Source organism: Phaethon aethereus (assembly GCF_964289735.1).
Source record: "Phaethon aethereus genome assembly, chromosome: 1".
NCBI lineage: Eukaryota > Metazoa > Chordata > Aves > Phaethontiformes > Phaethontidae > Phaethon > Phaethon aethereus.
In genome coordinates, this window is record NC_138575.1 from 161,074,250 (window position 1) to 161,098,712 (window position 24,463).

General features: G+C 37.7%; 1 protein-coding gene across 1 annotated transcript in view; it reads right to left on the minus strand.

Moving 5' to 3' along the window:
* The window catches only part of PCCA (propionyl-CoA carboxylase subunit alpha), a gene marked incomplete at its 3' end in the record, with an annotated part of 301,448 nt that overhangs the window by 141,322 nt on the left and 135,663 nt on the right, over positions 1-24,463 (minus strand). Inside the window, exons 15-18 of the mRNA XM_082013979.1 lie at positions 22,719-22,787; positions 21,809-21,884; positions 10,212-10,322; positions 464-566 (exon numbers count right to left, since the gene is read on the minus strand). Of these exons, the coding sequence (XP_081870105.1) occupies positions 464-566; positions 10,212-10,322; positions 21,809-21,884; positions 22,719-22,787 (359 nt within the window). The remainder of the gene's footprint in view (positions 1-463; positions 567-10,211; positions 10,323-21,808; positions 21,885-22,718; positions 22,788-24,463) is intronic.

A 24,463-nucleotide genomic window follows, 5' to 3' on the forward strand; every position in this document is an offset into this window, starting at 1 on the left:
GTCTGAAAGTGTTTTCAGAATTAGACCCTAACTATTAAGGTTCTTCACCAAGGCAGCAAACTACTCAGGAATCCACAATATTTTAAACCTCTGTAACTGAATATTCATATTATCCCAGACTGCTTAGATCGCTTCAAATGGACACATGGGAAATGTGTGATGCTCAACTTGTGGTTAGTTACTAATGCAGCAACATTTTGCATTAATGAAACTCCTGATGTGCATTAATTACTGTACTGGCTTGTAAGACATTTTTGTGCCTATTAGTTCACTATTATGTAGAATAAAAATAATCATGTATGACTTCTGTGCATAGGGAAATGTAAGCCACAGCTCATCTGAATTTAGAAAAAACAGACTATATTAAGAAACGATGCAGTTTCTCACCACCGTCTCTCAAGCATGAGAATATGCCGTTAACAAAAACGCATCTGCACATCTGCGTTCCTAGAAATGAACTTACCTTGGAGTCCCTAGAAATCGCTGTGATCTCAGTTGTTCAGCCACATACAAAGACGCTGCTGTTGCCAGTAGTTCCCTTCTCTCAAGATCTGTCAACTTGTGTCCTAGTTTTCAAAAAATAGTTAAAAAAAATTAGATACTGGAGACCACCACAGACACTAAAAGTAACAAGTACCAGTGAAGACAGTGTTCAGTCCTCATACATGAAATCTAAATTTTTTCCCCTAAATTAAGATGAGGCACAGCATAGCAGATGCTCCAGGTTTCAGAGTTTAAATTGCATGTTTTCATACAGATCAGCCCGACTGCTAACACTGGTATCTCTGTTAAAAACAATTTGACAACCAAAAGAAAAAAACTGAACGATGCTGCAGCATCTTGTTTTCGTTACTGAAATGTCACTGGTTGACATATTGTGCCTCATGCTGGTAAGGAATCCATCTGTACATTAGAACTTACTCAAAATATATAGCATCCTTTCTCAGTACTCTACCTTGCAAAGGCTACAGATCTTCCAGGCAAAAGGGATAACACAACAACATAAACCCCAGAAACAAATGTGGATAAAACTGCTTGTCAGCCCTGGGTCATTTAGTGCCATTTGTGTAATCATTAGTTTGTGACTAATGGAGTCAAAGTCATGCTTGGCACTTCATTAGCAGAAAATGGTGTACAATCTGAAGGCAGGCAAGCTAATAAAGGTTTGGACAAAAAAGTGGAAACCAGGGAGATTGAAAGCAGGTCTTCTCCCAACCTGGTCTTGTTCCAGAAAGTGAAGTTAATTAGAAATCCAATTATCCATTCAGCAGGCTGACAGAGCACAGTGACAGAACTCTGCCTGTCAGAACCTTTTGGTCAGACACTGCACAACACAGATTTGGTATGAGAAGCTGGCAAATAGGTGGCCAAGACTGGTGTAACCAGAGAAACAGAACAGTCAAAACTGAGGTGAGAAAGAGCAAAAGGACAAGTAAAGCAGTCGGTCCATAAGGCAGTGGCAGGAAGTTAAAGTCGACGTAGAAGAGGACAAGAAGTGCAAGATGAATTGTCATGGAGAGGCAAACTTTATCCTCATAAGAGAGATTTCAGACAGATGAAAGCAAGGGTATTTCAAAAGCCAGAGGAGTGGAAAAGGCAATAAAGTTACAAAAAAAAAAATAAAAGTAAGCTTGCAAGATTTAGCTGAATGCCGTTACAACAGAGCTCTCAAAGTGCTTTATGCAGCTGCTGTCTGCCTCAGCAGACCTTGATGTGTACATATCACAGCAAATGCCATCATCCATGGCAAGTACAGATTCACATGAAGGGATGGGGGAAGAGGTGGGGAAGGGGTTCAGAAGGCTGTGGGTGCCCCATTTGCTTCCAGTCTTGCAGCAGAGAAATGGTTACACAGCTCCATTCTACATCTCCACTCTCCCACCACCTCAGCACTACTGCATGTAATGCTAATTCACATTCCCCAGTACTGGTCAGTAGCGAGTAACAATTTCTATCACTAGCATAAAAGAAGACTAACACGATCCTCAAGAACAGCCAGAATGAAGACGTCTGAAAAGGACTGGAGCAAACTTTACAGTAACAAGTGCACAATTTCAAAACAGGATGTCTTCTTGCACAGGACCCACCATTCCATGGAGCACATTAAACATGAGTAAGTAAAGAGGCTGCTTAGAGTCCACCTCAGCAATGCAATCATGTCACAGTGATGGAAACACACTCATCACAGTTCCAGCTACCAGTACAGAAGAGCTGTCACAGGCCAAAAAATGTAAATTTAAAAATAACAAAAGCCACCAAATCTGCATCAATTTATTTTTAATTTAGTCCATATTAACATATTCTGGCTAAAGATTACTGCAACTTCCTTTGCCCAGTATTTATTATTTTTTATTTTCCTTGAAATGGAAACTGTCTTCACTAACAAACATGTGCAGAAATACAAATGCTGAAAGGTTGAGGAACTGGCTTGAGAAACAAACTTGATCTTTCCTTTGGCAGTTACTAGAAAAACTGACTGCAAAGTGAAAGTCAAAAAATGCTGAACTTTAGTACTATCTGTGTATATATGCACACACATACATGTATATATAAGCCCTATATAATTACACAATGCAATAACATCAACTATCTGGCTCTAAAATGTGCCTGTTTTCCAATTGTTTACACACAGTGAAGAAGCTCCGAGATCATCTTTCCAAAATGCTGTATCTAAAATTAATCATTTGTTTACAAAGATACATTGGGAAATTATCTTAAAACCTTTGCTTTTCAGTCACCCTGCCTAACACTCCCGACAAGTCTGTGTGACAAAAACTGCATGTTCCCACCTGCTCCAACACACACTGGTAGTATCAACTCATATAAAGGAACAAGGTAAAACTAGAAAGATCGTAATTTGAAGGTTTTACTGCATGACCTTCATCTTGGATGAAATCAATAACTGCTTTTGCACTTGCTGTGCTGCAAAAACTACTTTCTTCCCTGTATCTTCAATGAAAGTCAAACTCCAAACAGGGAACAAAGGTCAATAATTTGAAACAGGTTAACAACCGATCAAGAGCTACATTCACCTCTTCATTATCACCAACATGAAAAAAAATGTTTATCCACTTTCTCTATTTGTCACTATTTGCATTACTTGTGGCACAGACATGGCAGGCAGAAAACCAGTCATGACTGTGGTATCAAAAGTGGGCATTTATATTTATTTTCTTAAGTCTGGGATATAATATAAACTCTTAACAAGAACATACCAAAATTAGGTTTTGGTCTTTGGCAATTCTACCACAGAATGTCCTTAGCATAACTTTGGAGGCATACATCAAAAGCTTGATTAAAGGCTGCTTTCTAAGGATGGCAATTTAAGTTTATTATACAAGACAGACTGCTGTCAGTACCACCTTAGTTCTCCGAACTCCAGCCCCATTTCCCTCGCCTTCTGCTCTTGCTCTGCTGCTACGGTCAGCAGAATTTTAAACAGTTTTAAAGTTAAACTTTCAATTACATTACTATATTTGGAAACACACAAGTGCACCAGATAGTGCTACCTTTGTTTCACTTCAAGTCTTACTCTACCTTACAAGCCACCCCTCAGGATTTCAGTTAGATGTCTTGAGGTATAAGTTAATATTCACCATCAATAAATATATTGATACACAGCCTTTCATGTTCACCATGCAGAAGATCGATCTGAAAAGTAACAAAGCTACCTCTGGGGCATTTGTCCAAGTGCTGCCTTGATAGGGAGTTAAAGGAGTAAGTAGCAAAGGTTCCCCAGCTTCCAACATAGAAGTTCCATCATTGCGCTCTCCTACTCTCATCACTGCAGACTCTTGGCCTACACAAAGATTTCATCTCTGCCAAAATGCAGATCAGTTCCCAGATTTCTCTGCTCATCCTAGCATCTACTTTTGCATTATCACTAACATCACTGAGCTGAATTATATAAGGTGAACATAAAACAGGACTAATGGCTATAAAATTAAGTAACAACTGGAGGAGTAGAAGGACTGTCGTTCATGTTACTTAAAACTAGACCACACGCATCTATTCCTACTAAATGACAGAACCCTGGTCGGAAGGAATACAAGAAAAAAGTATTTCTCTCTCATTTCCCTGATGTTATGATTGCTTAAATCAATATTATCCCAGTATCCCCCAAGCTGAGTCAAAAAGGTTCATGCAATTACTTTACATAACCAACTTCAAATTAAATTACATAAAAGGTCATATTTCCCATAACAGCCTCATTTGCATTTTGTCCTAGAAATGTGTTTCCTACTATCAATTACAGACAAAAAAAAAAGCAACAAACAAACCAAACAAACCCTGGTTATATGCCTGGGTCTGTTACTTAATACTTGAAAAGTGACAGTTTTCTGATTGGGAAGAATAAAACTTAAAAGCAAAATGGGTAAGATAGAAAGTACAATGCATAATTCGATCCATACCAATGCAGGCAATGTTTATATCATTCCTAGACTCTGTTTTGGCTCAAGTTTTTCCCCAATGGATTTTGACCATTACAGATGGCATGTATACCAAAGTAGGCTGAGGCAGAAAACAAAGTTGGATTTTATTGGAGGCTTTTATTTCTTCTGAAATCCAGCAGAGCTTTGCTCCACCCAAATGGCTGTGGTAAAAGACAGACAATATCATCTGCGTATGCAATCTCAAACCATTCAGAAGCATGAAGAAGCGGGTCTCTCAAAGAGCTTGTGATCACTTATAAGGTGGATGCTATAGCATAGAGAAAGGAAATCTCTACTATTGTGAACTACAAAGGGATTAGTGACAGATCAAGAAATGTTTCTTGGCTTGACTTTCTTCTTTCTGACAAGTGAAGTAAGCTATTTTTTTATAAAGTAAGTCATTTTTTTATAATTCAGTAGCTTCATAAAATGAAGGCAAATATTAGATTCCAGTGTGGAGAAGATGAATGGAATTAATAGCAACCATCCTCTGCCTTCTAACAGTAACACAGCCAGGGGAAGCTGCATTCCCCTCTCCCATTTAAGTCTCCAGACTTAAATTTAAAAGTTGTATCTGTAGTCCCAATTCACCTAAAAAAATGCTTTTGCTCAAAACAGAATGATGGAGTGACTGAGGTTTGAGGGACCTTGTGAGATATTTAGTTTATTCAATGTGCCCCGTTCCCCACCAAGCAATCTCAACATCAAATTCAGACCAGGTTGCTCAGATTTGTGCAGTCAGGTCTTGAAGATCTCCAACTTATGATCACTGTCTCTAGTTTTGCTGCTGTGAAACTCAAGAGCCTGGCTTCATCTCCTTGGGAACCCCCGCAGAGGTACAAGGCAGCTGCCATTAAGTCCACCCTAAGCTTTCTTGTTTCCAGACTAAACAAGCTGGAAACCTTAGTTTCCAGACTAACCAAGCCTGGTTCTCCCAGCCTCTCCTCGCAGGTCTTCTGTTCCAACCTCACCACCCTGGTGGTCCTTTGCTAGACTCAAGTTTATTGTCATCCTTCTTATATGCATGAGGTTAAAAACTGGACACAGTATGCCAGAGGTGGTTTAGTAACTGTTGAGTAAAGCTGAGTAATCATTTCCTCCAACCCATATAATTACGCCAAACACAATGTATCTGAAAGCCTTCACCTCATACAGTCTTTGGACCCAATACAGAACTGTAGGAAAGAGATAGGTGCTTCCTCTTTCTTCCTTTCTGTATGAGAAATCAGCTAATATAAAGGATTGTCCATCAGCACTTCTATTCTTCCTCTCCGCCCAAATGAGGTAAACATGCTAGAAGACAGGAAGCAAAGGATTCTTTTTCCTTTTTCCCTGTTTGGGTATGACTTTTGCAACAGCCTCTTGGAAAATGCTCCATTTCTCATTTGTGCAGTATGTCTCTCCCAAAAAGACTGACCAAGCATTTGAGACATCATTAAATAACCAGGAGAAGTGGACCATTAAAAAAACCCCTCGATATTAAAACTGATATCCAGGAAAAGGTTAACTGTGAAGCAGACTGAACCCCAAAGAATGACCCAACGAATAGGGTACTAACCTAAGGATCCTTGAGTTTAATTTGTCCTTTGTCAAAGACACCTCTGGCATCTTTGTGAAAATAGAGATACTTTCTGTGCTCATAAAATAGGGATAATAGATAGTATATTCCTTTCTCACCAGGCAGGTTAGGAAGTACAAAGGCACCCCAGGATGCTTAGAAGCTGTAGAAGGACATCTCGCCTGACAATACTCTATATAGTAGTATGGGCTACTCCTGCATGCTGGGCAAACATTTTTATTCTGTGAGCAAAGCGCTTGGAAGCTATTCTAAGACAGATGTATTTGTCTCACCTGACCTAACCAGTGTTGCTGCACCCACCCTCAGATTCACACTCCTCCCAAAACATGCATGTGTGCTCAGAGCAATAACCTGAGCCAGCTGACCCACTGCCAGCTAGCATTCTAGCCATCATCCCTCAGATGGACAACAAAAAGGTATGACAGCAGCTGTTTTCCCACACTAATCATACCCTGAGAAAGGTTAGTTTTAGCACAGCAATATTTTAAAATAACTTGCAATAAACATACTGGTTTTGTTAATGAATGCTTATTTAAAGAAGGGAAGAAAAAGAGTTAAACCCTCATCATGAAAATTACTAAACATTCTGGTTCTACATGTAATTTGAAGTGGGCATCACAGGTTAATGGAAGAGTTGCCAAGATATTTCTAATAATTTTTTTCTTCGCTTATAGTAAGCGCCTTCTAATAAAGGACTTCTAATGAAACCCTTGAAAATGAGAGTGGAAAACAAAGCATCTCTTATTTACTTCTTTTACTCTTAATACTGAAGTTAATATTTATATTTGAAGAAAAATGCACATAAGAAATAGTACTTCATGCAATCCCCAGAAAGAACACAACTGACATTCATTACTTACAATGTCAACCAGAGGCAACTGTGTAGTTTACAAAAGAAACACGCTGGATTGTGCTCAAGCATTACTATAGCACACATCTTCATCGAAGTTCTTTTATTTCTTAGGTTTTCCAAATTTAAAACACTTCTGGTATGGATTTCAACTGCTAACAACAGCACATATTTCTAGGTATTTCCAAATCCACTTTGACTACACATTGCTCTAATTTTTCACATTATCCCACATCTTCTTTTACAGCTACACATCTTTTACAAACAACATTAAGTTATATGACGCTACTTCATTTTCAAATCCTCCTAGCAAAATTTACCCTGGATATTTATATAAAAAAGTTCGTTGAAGTGAGTAGAGAACTTACATTGCATAAGTTAATTTGCTTTTGTTTCTCTTGCTGAGCTTCTACCCATCATCTGCCCACCACCCTTGCTTGCCTTCAACAGTTCCTATTTGAGTCTTTGCATCTGCAGAAATATTTTTCAACAGGTACTTAAAAAAACTATCCTCTAATTCAACTCACTGTTTAAGCCAGAAGGGTCTGATCCAGAGCTAGCTACATCATTAAAAGGGCTCTCAATTGCTTCAGTGAGCTTTGAATCACTATTCATGAAAAAGTATTCTTGACTTGAAACACAAATGTTTTGTAATAACAGTACCTGCATTTTTTTCATCTTTAAGAAGGTTAGCATATGCTTGTATTTGATACACAGAAGGAGAAGGGCAAGACTTTTCATACTGCAGGAACAAAGCCTTGTCATTTCACATATGTGTGTCCAGAGAAGGACAACAAAACTGGTGAGGGGTCTGGAGAACAAGTCTTATGAGGAGCGGCTGAGGGAACTGGGGTTGTTCAGTCTGGAGAAGAGGAGGCTGAGGGGAGACCTTATCGCTCTCTACAACTACCTGAAAGGAGGTTGTAGGGAGGTGGATGTTGGTCTCTTCTCCCAAGTAACTAGCAACAGGACGGGAGGAAATGGCCTCAAGTTGCGCCAGGGGAGGTTTAGATTGGATATTAGGAAAAATTTCTTTACGGAGAGAATGGTCAAGCATTGGAACAGGCTGCCCAGGAAGGTGGTGGAGTCACCATCACTGGAAGTGTTCAAAAAACATGTAGACGTGGCACTTTGGGACATGGTTTAGTGTGTTGGGTGGTGTTGGGTTGATGGTTGGACTTGATGATCTTAGAGGTCTTTTTCCTACCTTAATGATTCTATGATACTATCTCTTCTTGTGTCTAGAGCAAAAGTTTATCTTTAAGAATCTGTTAACACAATATTGCTGTTTACCTCTGATGCAAATAGCTGATTAGTGTTGCGGTCTGTGTGTATATGCACACAAATGTGTGCATAAGCAGTTCAAGTCAGATGATCCCAAAACAAATTTGTCATCCTGCAATTTGTGGACCAACAAGTAATTATGTGATTATATAAAGGTTAAGACTGCAATATAAAATTTAAAACAAGAATCAAAGAACAAGACAAGAGTGCCTTTCCATAGTCAAAAATACAAAGAAAGGGTCTCCTCCTAGGTAGGCAAAACCTATCCCAGCTTCTTACAAGTGACCAAGGGCCCCAACAGACACATTATCACAAATAAGGGTAGAACTGCTGATGTTTTTATTGTTCCCAGTTGTGTGTCAGGTGAGGCTGCCTTTCCACAACATGGTATAAACCTATCTAACATCTTGCATCCTCATCTTTCTCCTCCATTCCCTTCTCCCCATTCCTAGCTTGCCACTCACTTTGCACATCTGGTGAAGTTCACCAGATTCCTTCATGAGCTAAGTCAAGTCAAGAACTCTCAAAAAATTACCCCAACAAAAGCAGCAACAACAAAAAAACCCACAGTTTTATGTTGGTTTAGGGAACTGAATCCACTCAGGAAAAGGACGGAAAAGTCCCAGAACCATCAAAGAGACAGGACATGGAATTCTGTACTGAAGTGTTGAGGAAGGGAGACAGACCAGCTAATCAGCAGCACTAAGCCTTCAGAGCAGAGCAGAGCATCCTCCAGTCTAAGCTGGATGAAAGCCAGCTGAGTTACATGAAGATTAGGTAAGTACACCTTAGCAAAGACAACAAAGGAACATTTGAGCTTCAACCATTACAAGCTTACTGCCACCCAAGGTGACTAATTCCTATTGCTTTGGTTGCAGCCAAGAGCCACAAACAAGCTGGATGCATTAATTCCACATGTAGGATTGTATCACAGAGTTACCAATTACATCATGATGTAAAGTAGTTCTGTGGATGAATACTCTTTGCACTAAACTCACACACCAAGTCCTGAGGTAAGAAAAATCTGTTCTGCTCCTTAATGAGACTAGAATTTGGCGAGGTGCCAGTCTTGTCCAGTGACTGCCAATCTGGCAGTGTTGTCTCCAAAGGGGAGATGAGGATTCTGCCACGTTGGATTAATGATGAATGCAGGAGAAAGGAATCTCCATAAGATTCATAAAGGACCCATGAGTGATAAGCTATAAACATTGTCTTTTTTTTTGATAGGGAAGAGGTTCTGCCTGATGCAAGCCAGCTGAGGTGCGAGGCCTGTGTGGAAGGACTGAGTCTCTGACCACACAGGTCAAGAAAGCATCTACAGCAGACTGGCTAATAGAGAAGACAACCTTTTACAATTTGATCCTTGTGAAAGGAATCCAAATCTATTTGTTTACTTACATTTCTCTACTAGCTGTTGTTACACATTTTTGAAACTGAATTGTTTGGGATGTTGTAAAGAAACATTTGTGTTTATGTTACCCTAGTGTATGAGTTAATAATTTCAAGGTGACACCCATTACTGTGTGTAATGAGTATTAAGATCAGGTTACTGAAATACTCTGATAAAAAGCCATATTCTCCAGACAATGACACAGTAAATACAAAGGGTAGCAACACCGAAAGATGCTGCAGAAATTCGCTGGAGAAGCAACTGTGTTGAGTAAAGAGAAATCTTATCTTCAGTTAACAGTAGGAACATTGTCTGTAATGAAGCACAATAGCATGGTAGAGTTGAATTGATGTTTACTTTATTGATTAAAAATTGATGATATTTGATATCACCTACAAATTGTTTTTCTTGACTTTGGGTGTACTTCATTTACTATTTTGTCTCTAGAAATATGTATTTTGCCGCCTTCAAAGTAAAGAAAGTCACTGTTTCAATTACATTATGCATTATTTAAAAACTCTAATTGCATGTATGCACAGATATATTTGAGAAAAAAGTAAGGACTGATTGGGGAACATGTCAGTCTATAAATATAAAGGAGTAATAATCAGAAACAACACCTCTCAAGAAAAAAAAAAAAACAACCAACAAAAAATATTCCCAAATGGAACAAACCTTTAAAACCATCAGGATAGACTTCAGGAAGGAATTTAGTGCTAATGTCTCCTTGAACAAAGCGTGGATGGATGATCACTTCTCGCAGTAAAGAAATATTGTGAGCCACACCTGGAAACAAAACACCAATACAAAATCAGGTAAACACATTAATCACAAATTACAGTAGGAATCAACTTGTAAAACTACGAGCTCTAATCTTGCAGAATAAATACTTGTTCACAACTTCGAGACCATAGAAGTGATGTAATTAATGCAGACATACCAGTTTTGTTCTACTCCTGCCTCAAGACACTCTCCTTAAACACTCAGTTTAAATTAAGTAAACTCTCCAAATTTCCACCTCACCAAGCCGAACTCAAACACCTAGTTAAGTCAATGACAGCAAGCACAACCAAGAGACTTTTGGTTCAGTCCTAGCAGATGTAGGCAAGACCAGAGTTATCTCCTTGAAACGATGGATTGGTCATGACCGTAAGTATCAGCCCAATTCCAGTGAACCCTGGACCACCTTCCTTGTCATCCTGCCACCTGACATATGCACACTCCTGGTGAAGATATGCGCCATGTTACACCCTAATCACAGTAATGAAAGATAGTAAAACGTTTTATCACTTATATATAAGAAATGATAAAAATGTTATGAAGTAAGTCATAAGAGACTCCTGTGGAACTTAAAAAACAAAGAGATTTATTGCTTGCTCCATATATACCTTTATCCAACCTTGTCTGTCTCGTTCTTTTATCAAATGTACCATTCCACAACACTGCTAGGCATATTTTTTTAGAATTCTTTAATTAAAAAATTATTTATCATAGCGCCCTTAGAGTCACCTTCGTCCTTTAAATTCTTTGAATATGATAATTTTTTCTTTTCTGAATTTCTTCATCTCCTTTCATTCTACTTCACAGCCTGTCTCCTTTTTTTTTTCATATTTTTCTTTCCCTTCTTTTCCTCTGTTTTTTGTGCCAATGAAGAAAGACAACTTCAAACAAATGCAATCTAAAGCTACACAGCTGAAAGGACACTGCCAGTGTCAGTCCGGTACTTGCACAGAACACGTTAAGTCCTCTGCCCCTTCCTTACAGACAAGTAAAAGATTAACTTCTTTTCTCAGAGAGGAAAGGAATAAACCATATCCCATTTCCAGCATAGGCTGGAAAAAACATAGTCAGGAGTAGATGTCAGCACAAGATATGTATTCAGGGTAGTTAACACTGGAAAAAGATTGCCTAAGGGAAAGATTCTGGAGTCAGTGAGAACATTTAAAACCAGCTTAAAGAAACACCTGTCAGGATGCGAATATAGTTGGTATACCTTAGTTCAGGCAGCAGGACCAGATAATTTCCTGAAATCCTTCAAGCTTTATTTTTCTTTGAATTTAATGTGGCTGCATAACTAAGTTAGTAACTTAATGCTAAACCACACTTTGACAGAAGTACTTGCAGTTTAGCACCAAATATGATGATCACTAAAAGTCATTTCACTGAAATACTAAATACAAAGAAGTCTTTATAGGAGGTTGGAGAGGAAAGGAGGTGCAAAAAAAAATCCCTGTGGAAAAAGATTACCAATTTAAATTATCTTCTACCTACTGCACTCCAAACAATTTTCAAAGAGAAGATAAATTCTCTTTTGAGAGTAGCACACCGGTTACCTCTGGAAAGGAAAGTTTAAGGTTATACAGGTAAGAGCAAAACACTATCTTTATTTCAACTCTCTTCTCAATTTTGGAAAGAGACTGTTACAGAAAATTTGAAGAGCCAGGACAGTTCAATCCCAACATGACTAGAGAATAACACTGCCTCATAAACATTAATATTTCTTAAGAGAAGCCAAAATAAACATGCAATTCAGGAGCAAAAGCTTCAAGTGTTGGCTGCAGCTGTTGCATCCATTCCAGGTACGGATAAATGAGGAAGCTGCTCATACGAAAGAGGTTATCCAACCTCAGCGGTGTGACATGCATGTTCTCACCCTTCAGGAAATACAAAGTAATTCGCATTCCTTCCTCTCAGTGTCAGAGGGACAGGCAACTCCAAATCACATTGCATTTGGCAGGTCACATGAACTTTGGTGTTAAGTGCACACCATGAAGTATAAAATGCAGAGCACATCAAACCAGTTTATCTTGTAAAGCACAAGATTCTGAACTTCAACTTCAAATATTTTTACTTAAAAGTTGTTATGATTAATAAAGTGATGACAGTGACACAAAGCTATTTGCACATTTTTTCTAATAGCTCTAGTTTAAAATAACATGCATAAGAATGCATTGTAAACTCAGGTCACTCAACTGTAAATTAAGCGATCTGGATTTTTTTTTTTCCCCCTATCAAGATCTCACCAAAGCCAAGACACTAGCAGTACAGCGCTAGCGCTACCAAAGGAGATTCTTTTCTGCTCCTCCTTTTCCCTTTGTGTTTTTCCAGTTTAGAAGCATGAATAACATTCTCGTTATTTTAGATGCAGACCAGTTCAAACAGTTTCAAAGCTTTTTTCCCCTACAGTCTGCTTCTGGTGTGAATTTTCAAGCTCTCCGTGTGGCCATCACTGAAACCACTTTCAACAGAGAGTCAGACTCAGCCTCATTGAATTACGAAGTCATAGCTTTAAAGACTAGTTCATGAGCCGTTAAGCAGCACATTATACAATCAGTTCAATGATGACAAGATAAAATTTGACCATTTGATTAAAAGAGGATCAGCCTTCTTGCTGTCTGTGACCTAGATAGACATTCATGGATCCTGATTTCATAAACACGGAATGAAACTCACATTGCATCTCCATTAAACAAAAAATTTTAAAAAAAATTATGCTAAGTGACTATAACTTGGAAACAAAGTCCTTCTTTGGCTGCTACAAAATCTCCCCAAATTTTTGCATTTGAGTAGTAAATTGAAATATCACAGACATTTTCATCTATTAAGCACAGCTTCAGGACTATAATTAGAAGACAAAAGAGGAGCTCTTCAATGCTCCCTGACTTTGACTGAATCCAGGATTTAAACACACTACAATGTGTAACCAGATCATCTCATGTTTTTGTTTCCTGAACTGCTATAAGATCCCTGGTGAGATGATGGCTGATGACAGCTGACAGAGCACTTGGTGTCTCAACTGACTGCCCCAAAAGACCTAAGATTAAAAAAAATACTATGAGTACCATAATTATTTCCAACTCACATCATCAGAAAAAGCAGAAGCTTCTGCAACGCTTTAAGCTCTAAAATTTCTTTTACAAGTTCAATAGAGCAGACAAGCCTAGGTGTTTGGGAAGCAATATAACATAGGTGTTTACATATGTAAATTAAATTTTAATATGCAAGTTTCTCTTTAAAGATTCATGAAAGGCTATCTTTCTCATTCTCCATCAGAATTATGAGCAATAACTGTGTGATTGATCTACTTCTCAAAACTGAGTTGACACCTTTAGTGATGTTCTCAATCGTATGGCTTTAAAAAAAAAGTACCAATGTAATCCTTCAGAAGTCTAGAAATTTTAGATTTGCAATTTAGCGTGACCTCTGTCAAAGTTCATAAGGTCTCCATCTGTGTGTGAGTAACTGCTAGCCTACAGAAATATGGACCCCTAGAGCAGCTTGCTCCTGACTACCTGCTGCTTCCAAAACACTGGCCAGACATTAGCCTCACACTCTCACAGGATCAAACAGAGGCTAACAGGCAGTGCTTATTTCATGCAAAGTTAGACCCTAAACTGAAGTATATTGTATTTCTGTTGCAGTAGTTTTCAGGGAATTTTTCTTTTTCTTGACCAGGTCTGCAGTCTGCCAGGAACAAAATCACATTTGTTAACCTGACAAGCCATGACATTTTCAAACAAACAAACAAAATCCTAAACTATATCAATTTATTTCCCCTCCAGAAAACAAAATTTAAGTTCAGCATCATTTTTTTACACTGTTAAGACTGATGCTGAACTGCAGGTACAGTTATATCCGTCTTTTCTCCAAGTCAAAATATAATAAAAAATAATAATGTTCCTTGTACCTCTATTTTTTTATTTCACTTGGCTATATTCTTCATACAATATTATATCAGTAGAAGGTCAATTTAAGATGTACTTCTTGGATTTCAATTTTGACACACTATTTTCCAGAATACATTTGTGAAAGAGGGCAGGCTAGCATTTAACTTCTGGAAATCTAATGAAATAAGAAAATATATATACATTTGTGTGGTTTACATACAGCAAACGTATTCCTGAGGTTCAATTAATTTTCCAGTTAAACTGTAGTTATTGCCTAATGAATACATGAGCACACTAAATAACCACATTGGTGACCACAGCTGATTAGTAACCACTATTTGAAGAAGCCATCATTTAAAAAAATAAAACTGTAATCAGAAGAAATTGGTCCCCATACTGCCTCTCTATCCTGCTTCCTTCCTTTCCTCATTCTCTGGATTACATCCGCCTTAAAACCTTGCTAAATATACCAGATATTTTATTAACTTACAAGCTGTAGCCTAACTCCTAAACTGTCGTCCCAAGAAAACACAAAGAAAAAAAGACAATAAAATTAATTTTGTAGAAAAAAAATTATAGAAGGTTTAGGAACAGGATATCACACCACATTTTCACTCACTAAAAATCAGAACTTGAAATGCCAAGGCACAAAACCATAGGCAATGTTTTCACTATAAATATTTACTGACATTAAACATATTCAGTGTTGATTAGCCTTTTTACAGTATTAAGCTTCTGTCATCTTGATGTCTGCAGACACAAATATGCATTTATCCATGTAAACTTAATTGGAGTCCTACATGCCTCTCTGTAGATAAGCAGTTGAATATACTTGCTGATAATTTCAAATTGTGCTAAGTAGAATAGAAAGAACTTTATCTGCATACTTACTGATTGCAAAAAGAACATGTGGAGTACAGTTCTAGAGGTTTCTCTTTTTAAAAAAAAATAGCAAAGCTAAATTATCACCAATCGATTTAAATGCTGAATTAGAACAAATGCTATGAAGTTTAGAAGGCATCCCAGTTGATTTCTCTAAACAAAAAATAATAAAATATTAACGAAACTCTGCACTGAGCATCATGAAACACTGATTATGTTACTCTCCACTTAAAACAAGAACATTATCATAGATTTGCACAGACCATGAAAACATCACTTTTAACATATGAACTTTTCGAACTTCATGATTTCTAACTGGCTAGCCTCCATGTTTGCAATTCCAAAAGTTGTCATAATATTCCCCAAAACCCTCAGCATTCAACTATTTGTCTTTCCAAGTTTGTGTTTTGCTTCAATTCACTTCAGAGCAGGCTATCTGCATACAAAGTCCCATCCCAAAAGTGAGAAGAAAGGCTTTTTTAGCTTTGTAATTTCAATACACAAACATCCACATAAAGTTCTCACAGCGGATCAAGTACATCACTGACCCTCAGACCTGAACATGTATTTCAATTAAAACATTTATTCTTCTAGGTATTAAAGTCTTGAGCTCACAGAGCTCATAGACCAGAACAAACAGGGGGAAAGGAAGGGGGTGTAGGTAGATAATATATGGTAATATCCTACTGTAAAAATCATTAGTTCAAACAAACTAAATTTTGTACTGCATGCACTTCTGAACCTCTCAATATGATTAAGCAGCCCATTATTTATGGTGTTAGCAAACACATAGGAATGCTTGAATCAACACAATAATTAGAAGCAGAACTTAAGCAGCCTTTGTCAAAAACAACTGAAATAAAATGGATGGCCATCCTGCCATCACCCTCTCCTCAACCACCCTTCCACTCTGAAGAAGGGGAATGGAACAGCAGGACAACTTTCTATCTAAGGGGCATAACTAGAGATAACTCTTTCAATGCCTCCTCAATCTGGCACACCGTATTTCTTGTAGTTTTTCACTGCCACAACTCTTCTTTTCTTAATTAAAAAAAAGCTTCCCTCACAAAAAAAAACCCACATCAAACACCACAACTTATTTTATTTCCCTTCTATTGCATCAACAACATTGCCTTCCTCTTTTACCTCATCAGCCTGGACTTCAACTGCCCTTTCCCTCTTTCTCCCCCACAGTGCAGTGTCCTATAATCCTTCCTAAACTACACACCATAATGTACCACTGACAAGCTGCGATTCCCCCTCCCTCCCCTGTGCCTGGCTTAAGAAAAAAAGCAGAGGAGAAACCAGGAGGAGAATCTCCCCTCATACCAGCATCTGTGCTCAACGCTGCCATGGTCCCTTCTAGTGCTTTTGAACTAAGTTTGTTGCTTTCCAGTCCAACACACTTGGGAACCAGCTGGTCCCTGCTGCAAAGGGTCAGAGAATCAACTCTTGCAGAGCTCCCAGCCCCTGTTCCCTCTGCTACACAAAGGGGAGAATCCACAGTTCATTTGTACGACCTGTTGCAGCACTTGAGTTTAAAGCACAACCAGGAAAACGAGGCCTTTTTCATTCTTTAAGAACTGACAGACACTACATGCTAGTTTTGCAGGAAAACTGGTTTACACACAAAGATCATTTTGTTTACAATACCAGTGAATGCACCAGCATGCCTGCATGGGATCAGAATACAGGAGAGTATAAAACTTAGAAGTATCACTGCCATTGAGAAGTATATTTTAAGTTACTATATAACAGTCATTCAGTAATTGATGACATTTGGATTTAATTAAAGTTTACTGAGAAAACCTTTGTACCTGAAAATTAATTTATTGAAATACATGATAAAATAAAATTAAAGTGATTTGGGGGTTTTTTTGTTTATTTGGGTGGGTTTTTGGGTGCTTTTTCTTCGAAAGCCAAGGCATTCTCCACAACACTAAGCACAGAACTCTCTTTCCTCCCAATTAGTGTGCTTACAGCTGCAAAAACTCAAGACAACAGTTTCTGCTGCCACTGTTCTGGCAGGTCTCCATTTGTATCAGAGAGTTCACTTCTATATTCCCATTCTCCTCAAGCATTCATGACAGTTATTTACCACTTTTCCATCATCTTTTCTGTGCTTGCTCTTTTGCCCCATGCTGGGAGATCTACTGCATCTTGCTTTATCTGCTGCTTACTCTTTCCTCAGACGCTTCTTTTTCCCCTCTTCTTTCTCCCAAATGGTCAACTACATTCCCCTCTCCCTGCTACAAGCAGGATTCTCAACAGCGAACGGTTGACTTTACACAAAGACTGTTAATTTCATGTTGCTGCTTTATATTTGAATCAGCAGGGAAGATAAAAAGCAAACAGAGGTTGAAGGCAAGATTACAGGAATCTCTGCACTCAAGGATATGAGCTATCTGCCCAGTCAGACCTCTGGTGAACTGATAATCAGTTTACTTCCTGCATAAATATGTCCTTTTCTTCTATTTAAATAGGTAAAAACCATTTTCATATGTAAATTTTCCAAAACTTTATACTGTGTTTTATATACTCCTTTAAATGAACAGATAATTCAACGTCATAAATTACATGACAAATACATGCTAAAATGTTAAAGAAACTGAGAAGAGGGAAATCACACATCATGTTGACACATACAGTAGACACACTAAAAGGCATTCTTCCAATAGCCTATTTCTGTTCAAATCAAAAAGAAGAAACAAAACTAAGTTTCTGAAGAAAAGTGGCATAAAACAAGAGAAAGATGAACTACTAAGAACAGTGCAAGCTCACAGGAAACTCATGCCTCATCCCATTGAGCAACAGTGCCTCTGTGCTTGACCAACATCTTGAACTTTTCAGTACTCACAAACCCTCCAGTAACCACTGGATAAAACAAAAAACATATCTGCTTGAGACAAATCTAGGCTAGACCTTGAACATTAATCATGCCTGAACTATACTTGGAAGACCCATGGATAAAAGTGTTACCTCATTAGACCCTGCCTCATTGAGAAGTCTCAATTGAAATTTTGAATTCAGATCAGTTCTCAATCAAGGAGTCTGTTCCTATGAGAATAATTTAGGCTGCAAAGGACCTTAGGAGATCATTTAATCCAATCCACTACTCAAAGAAGTGCTATCCTAGACTTTCATCTGCCCCCATTAATAACAATGTAGCTATTACACAGGAAATAAGATGCAGATTTACATTCCCATGACCACACTGAATGTATCTTGAGTTAGTGACATTGCTAGCATCTACCAACACACAGACTGTAGAATTTCTTATTTCAGTGTGTGCAAGTTGTCACCAGCTGTCACTGTAGTAAAATGTTAAGGCAACAGGCATTTTCAGAGCATAGCATTGTTGTAAATATCACAACTTGATTTATTCAGCATTTATAATCAAGGTACTGCTATTACAGGCACTATACCATGCAGTCTTGGTTGCTTAAAATATTTACTCAATTCGCGTAAGTCTGCTTTCTTCACAAGTATTGATTTTTTTTGAAAATGTAATTAATTTCCTTCATGATGTCAGGCAGATTTAACTGGGAGGGACAGCTGAACCACAGATTCAAGGCCAGGTTACTATCTGGTCCTAGAAAACAAGTCAATAAAGACTGTATTCTGAGGACTCATTCCTTGTAAGTAGAATAGAGCTAAAAGGGAATGAGGTAACTCTTGGATACCCTAAAGCCACAGCAGTAGAAACTGAATGTCTGCTCATCCAGCCAGTAGACCAGGAGCAGCAGAGTAAGCCCTTGCACCACACTGTCAGCATGCCTCAACCCAGCCTGGATGAGTCACCTCCTGGAGGGTCACTGTGCCACTTCAGTCCCTGGATTCTCTGCTGGAACTGCCATGAATGACATTCTATGGTGGCATTTGTTCTGAGAGGACATTTATCTTCTAGGAACTGGATTAAGACCACTGATTTCATGCAGGTCAGCAAGCAACTATCAAAATATTAGTGACTAAAAGTCCTTATCAACTTTTGCCTGCTTTGAACTGGTGACACAGAAGTGATGGGAAAGACTCCATCTTCCATTAGCAGTCCCTAAGCTACCCATTAGATGGTCCTTGACCTGTTACCCAGTCACCCCATCCCATTCCCACCCTATGTGAGTGAACGAGCATTTTTGCTTATAGAAATGTTACCGTTCTTGGGAATTTAAATCTAAATTATCACCGTGTATATTATCAGGACAATTCACACTGACTTCAGCTGGCTAAAACACTTTGTAACTCAGAAAAGACTTGTTACTTACAGGGAAAAACACAGTCTCTAAAACACAAAGCAAATATAAAAGCAGTTTCCAAGGAATTGGGGTGGGGGGGTCACACAGGGCTGTGTTCAGAAATAGGAATATAGAGCACACTATTCAGGAAGACTATGATGATCTCTAAACAGTTATGTACATGCTCACTATTCAAATATAAAACCAAGTAACTTCAAAACTAGGTAAAAACCTATTCTGTATCTTTTATTACTAACAACTCAGTTTATGGAGACTTCATGTGAGGCACTTTCACATAAAATTAAGGTGGTTTAATATTGTTTTACGTAGCACCCGACATTTTAAAGCAAAAGTATACACAATCATTTTAGAAAACAATTTATGAAATCGCTTTTACTTTTCTGATGCTTTTTATTTTTCTCCATTTCAATACCAATATATTACTACTTTGTCTCCCGTTAAGCCTACTTGAACTTGTTGGAGACAACACTCCAAACAAGGAGGAGTTCTACACTTGTCAAAGCAGTTCAAAACACTACAGATAGGACAGTTTTTACAAACTGCCCTATCAAGCGTCATTCACACTAGGCAAGAGAAGAGATACTTTAATAACCATGACTATTCCATTTTAAATAAACCCTGGGAATATACTACCAGCTGTGTAAAACTACATAAAAATCCTGCTGGTTTTCACCACAACTAAAAATGTGTTCTGGAAATTCATCTACATTTGAAACCTGTGGTAAATTAAAATTTGTCCCTTGTAATACTCAAAAAATGCATTCCCCCTTGTAGTTCATTTATTACCTCTCAATATTTTTAATAGATGAAGAGCTTTATCACAGGTGGAAATACTACAGAGATATCACATACGAACACTTAAATGCATACATGCATACTAATAAGAGACTGTAAAAAAGTCAAGAACACAAACTAGTAATTTTCAGATGTAGGGTGTCACATCCTTTGCAGGTATTTATATATCTGTGGAACTGTTACTAGGTACGCACACATCTGTGTACAACATCTAAGAACAAATGATCAGCTTCCATCCAGTATTATAGCACACAATAAAGACAACGCGCCACACACAATTCCAATATTCTCATTAAATATACTCCTTCTAGCATCATTTGCTTTTAATACAAGTGAGTTTGAATCCAGAGCCTGTCTCCATTAATAACAACAAAAAAACCTAACAAATCCCACCTCGCATCAGCCTAGCTATAGCAGTATAAGTTTCTCTCATGTAAATTTACTGAGTTGATACACAGCAAGGGTTTACATCAGCACATTGTACTGCAATAGTCTAATAGTTCAAGTTGCACCAGTACAAATCCACTTCAGATTTAGCAGTTCATTTACAATGGCTAATCCTACCACCTATCCAGCTACACAGTGGTAGAGGGATGCTCATTTTCCCCTCAGACAGATAAATCTTTTGAGCTTGACATGCCATCTGCTGAATAAGCAGATAGCATTAAAGCCAAACCAAGTTTTACAGAAACACTCATATGATTGTCTACTATATAAGGTCTCTCCTGCTCCTCTGCCAGCCATTCAGGGGAGGAATTAAATAAGTGTTCCAAGTCCTTCTCCTACCTGAAACCATGGAACGGCCTGTCCAGCAACCAAAACAAGGAACAAAGACGTCAAATCCTCTAACAGTTGCCTTCCCATCTATCCTGGTTCTTCAAGTATACTGATTAGTAATCAAAAAATAACTCCCCAAAACACCCACACAGTTAAGGGGTAAAATGAAGATTTTTGCCACATTACAGTTCCCTTCTCTAGTAACCCACAGGAAAAGAAAGGATAAGAAATCCAATTTTTTCCCTTTCCTGTAAGTTTTCCTTCCTATTTTCCATAAAACATAGAGGAAGAACGACTTCTCCTACACAAACCATGACTTCCCTCAAAAGGAGTTAAAGTGGTCACGGCCAGTTCACCCTGGCTGCTTGGAAAGGCTGGAAGAACAGCTGCTTCTCCTAGGCAGTCAGCGCTGAAACACGCTCTGATCATCCGCCTATATCTGTATTTGCCCAAACCTAAACAGTTACCTTGAAAATAAAAAAATCAGTGTATACAGCACAATGCAGTATTTGATCGTGTGTATTATTTGACCATAATCAATGTATTATACTGGTATAAAATAGCAACTACTTTAAATTTCTTACAGTGTAATGGCCTTTTTTTCTTCCACCATATCACAAACTGATTATATGCTACCATTTTGTGAAAACTCTTATGAGTTTAAGGAAATTATTTAAATATTTATCGTACAATATTCAAGCAAAAACAATGGAGAAAAAAATGAAGTCGCTTTAGATTTGATGTATCTTCTCAGCTTAATTAACACAAGCTTTTCCTGTTTTAATTTGCACTTAAGAAGCAGGAACTTTACTCAATTTGCTAATTACAACATTTTCAAGCTGTTCTCTTGAAATAGATGGCAGCCTATCACACCAAGAACCCAAATTTCTGTAGTTACCTCGAATTACGTAATTGTCCAAAGCCTCTTCCATTCTTTTCAGTGCTTCAGCTCTATTAGAGCCATAGGTAATCAGCTGGAAAAAAAAAAAAGTATTTAAGTTACCTAGAAATGAGATAATGTTTGTCTCTAGATTCTGAATAGCATTTAAAATTAAAATGGTTTGTAGAACTTCTGCAGTTGCAAAAACATTTCTCTCGCATTACTGTATCTGTGCTTCAGAGGCTCTCTAAAAAAAAAAATCAAGAGAAAACTAAGATCTCTTAACCCATTCAATGAAAGAAGGCCAATCACTTCTCCTTCATAAAACCTGAAGCATCTAAACAAGCTCTCTTCTTTAGGCGCACAGAAAATTAGAGCAGAGGTTCAATATCTAGTTGACTCTCCTGACTTTTAATGCCCAACTGACTGCTAAAATTTACGTGTGAATTTTTTTGACAACTGAACCCTGACTATAAATGTCATATTTTATTTTTACCAATATGTTACTGATGAATAAGAACTAATATTAAGAGACACTATCAACCATTTCTTTCATTGCCTCTTTTTGGAAGCCAGAATTATTGAAATTTTAGTTCTGGCTAGGTTACATTAAAAAAAGATAGATTGTCAGCACCTAAGTCTGAAAGTAATTCATTCTGTTCAAATCAGAATCCTTTTATTAATCAGAAGCTACAAGACAAGTAATTACAGTGTCAAAAGATAAAAAAATTTTGTTTAAAAGTAACACTAAATTTCCTCTACTCCACATCTTCCTTCAATTCTTTCATATTCCCTTAAGGCATATTATACCTAGAACCTTTAAAGTACTCATTTACCAATCCTTTAATATACTCCCCCTCATTTAAAATATCTGTGTATAAAATTAGTGATTCATACCTTTAGAATATTAAAAAAATAATCAACTCACTTTTGAGATCATAGGATCATAATAAATGCTAATATCACTTCCTTGTTGTATACCACTGTCAACACGTACCTTAAAAAAATAAGATGTAAAAATAATTATACATTGAGGAAAAAAATATTTCAACATGAGATCAAATCTACCTAGCAGGCTCAAAAAATAACACCCATTAAGCTTATCATGTACAATTTTTTCCCTTGGAGAACCAGAATAATTATTTGTTTCCAGAGAAGCTGGGAGAGGGGGAGGGGTGCTTTTTCTTCCACCAGAGTTATTCTCTCCTTTAGAAGAAGGAGCTTTTGACTATCAACTTCAGCGGGTAGTCAAAATTCTTTTTTGTTCTCCTAGAATGCACAGTAAACACATAAAATTTGATCTAACAATTTAGGTTGTGTTACACATTAAACTTCAGCTCTCAATGTATCCAATTCAGTTTTAATCCCTGTAATAAAACACAGTTGTAATTATTCTTCTGACTGACACCTGGCACGAAGGATGCCCCTTACAATCACATCCTTTCTGCATTTATATGTAATCACGTCCCCCATGTTCCGCTACAGCCCTTCCGAGGGCTTCAGTAGGAATGCGAGTAGGGAGCGTTCAGCAGGAACTTTGGAGCTCTGCTTATCAGCTCCATAGGAATACTGATGCCGTGGTTTTCATGTCTGTAACACTTTCCTTCTCTGCCTCACCCTCTCAACTGTAAAACATTTTTTTCTGTTGCTGCTCTTTCCCCTGAGGCTTTAATGTTTACACAGCTTTTTCCATGGCTTTGCTTTGTAAGGACACAGCCCCAATTAAAGCTCTGATTCTGCAATATTCATGGAAAAAAAATAACACAAGTTCAAAAATTTCTTTTGAAGAGGCTGATTGCTGTTAACCAGCCAACAAGTTAGTTAGTATATTGCTGATTCTTGTTTTCATCTCCCAGTTTGATTTCATCACTGTAGCAATGAGGTTAGCCATATAAAACTTTTCAAATGAGCAATTTCTGGGGAATAAATATTTATTAAATTGCTGCTTTTGAGCACTGGAATCAGAACTATTTTTTTAAAAATAAAGTAATTCGAGAGTGATAAACACATTCTGGGGATCATAAGGATGGAGGACTATAAGCAAAGCTATTGAAGCACCGGGGCTCCGATATACTGCATTGTAAATGGGGTGGGAAAGAGGGTCCTGGAATCTCACTTAAATCTTCACCTGTGGGAAGGAACCTTTGTAACAAACCGCAGCTCATCTGTCTGCAGCAAGGCAGAAAAAGGTCAACGCAACGGCTGTTAGGCCTTTAATATTTTAATTTAGGCAATTATCAAGGGACCACATGTAGAACCTCTTGTCTGCAGAATCCACATGAGGGCATGATGATGACTTTATTATCCAAATGACATCAAAAGATACCCTAGCAGGAGTACTCACTTTCTTCAGTAAAAAACAGTCTGACCTGTTTTTAAGACATTATATTCTCTTTATTCTTTAAAAAAGTATTAATGTATTTGTATTTATATATTTATATATTATTTTACATATTTATTTGTATAGCATACTTACTCATATGTAAAGGCAGCAGCACTTTCGTAGCGTCTTTATCACATCTTATCCAAATATGCTTTATCTATGCTTAACTAGGCTCCCCACTACCCATATCAGGTACATTTAACATAAGCTACTGATGAGAAGGTAGTTCAGATATGTCATGATTACAGAAAAAGCATGCAGTGTATTTCCCAGCTCCCTTTCTTCTAACA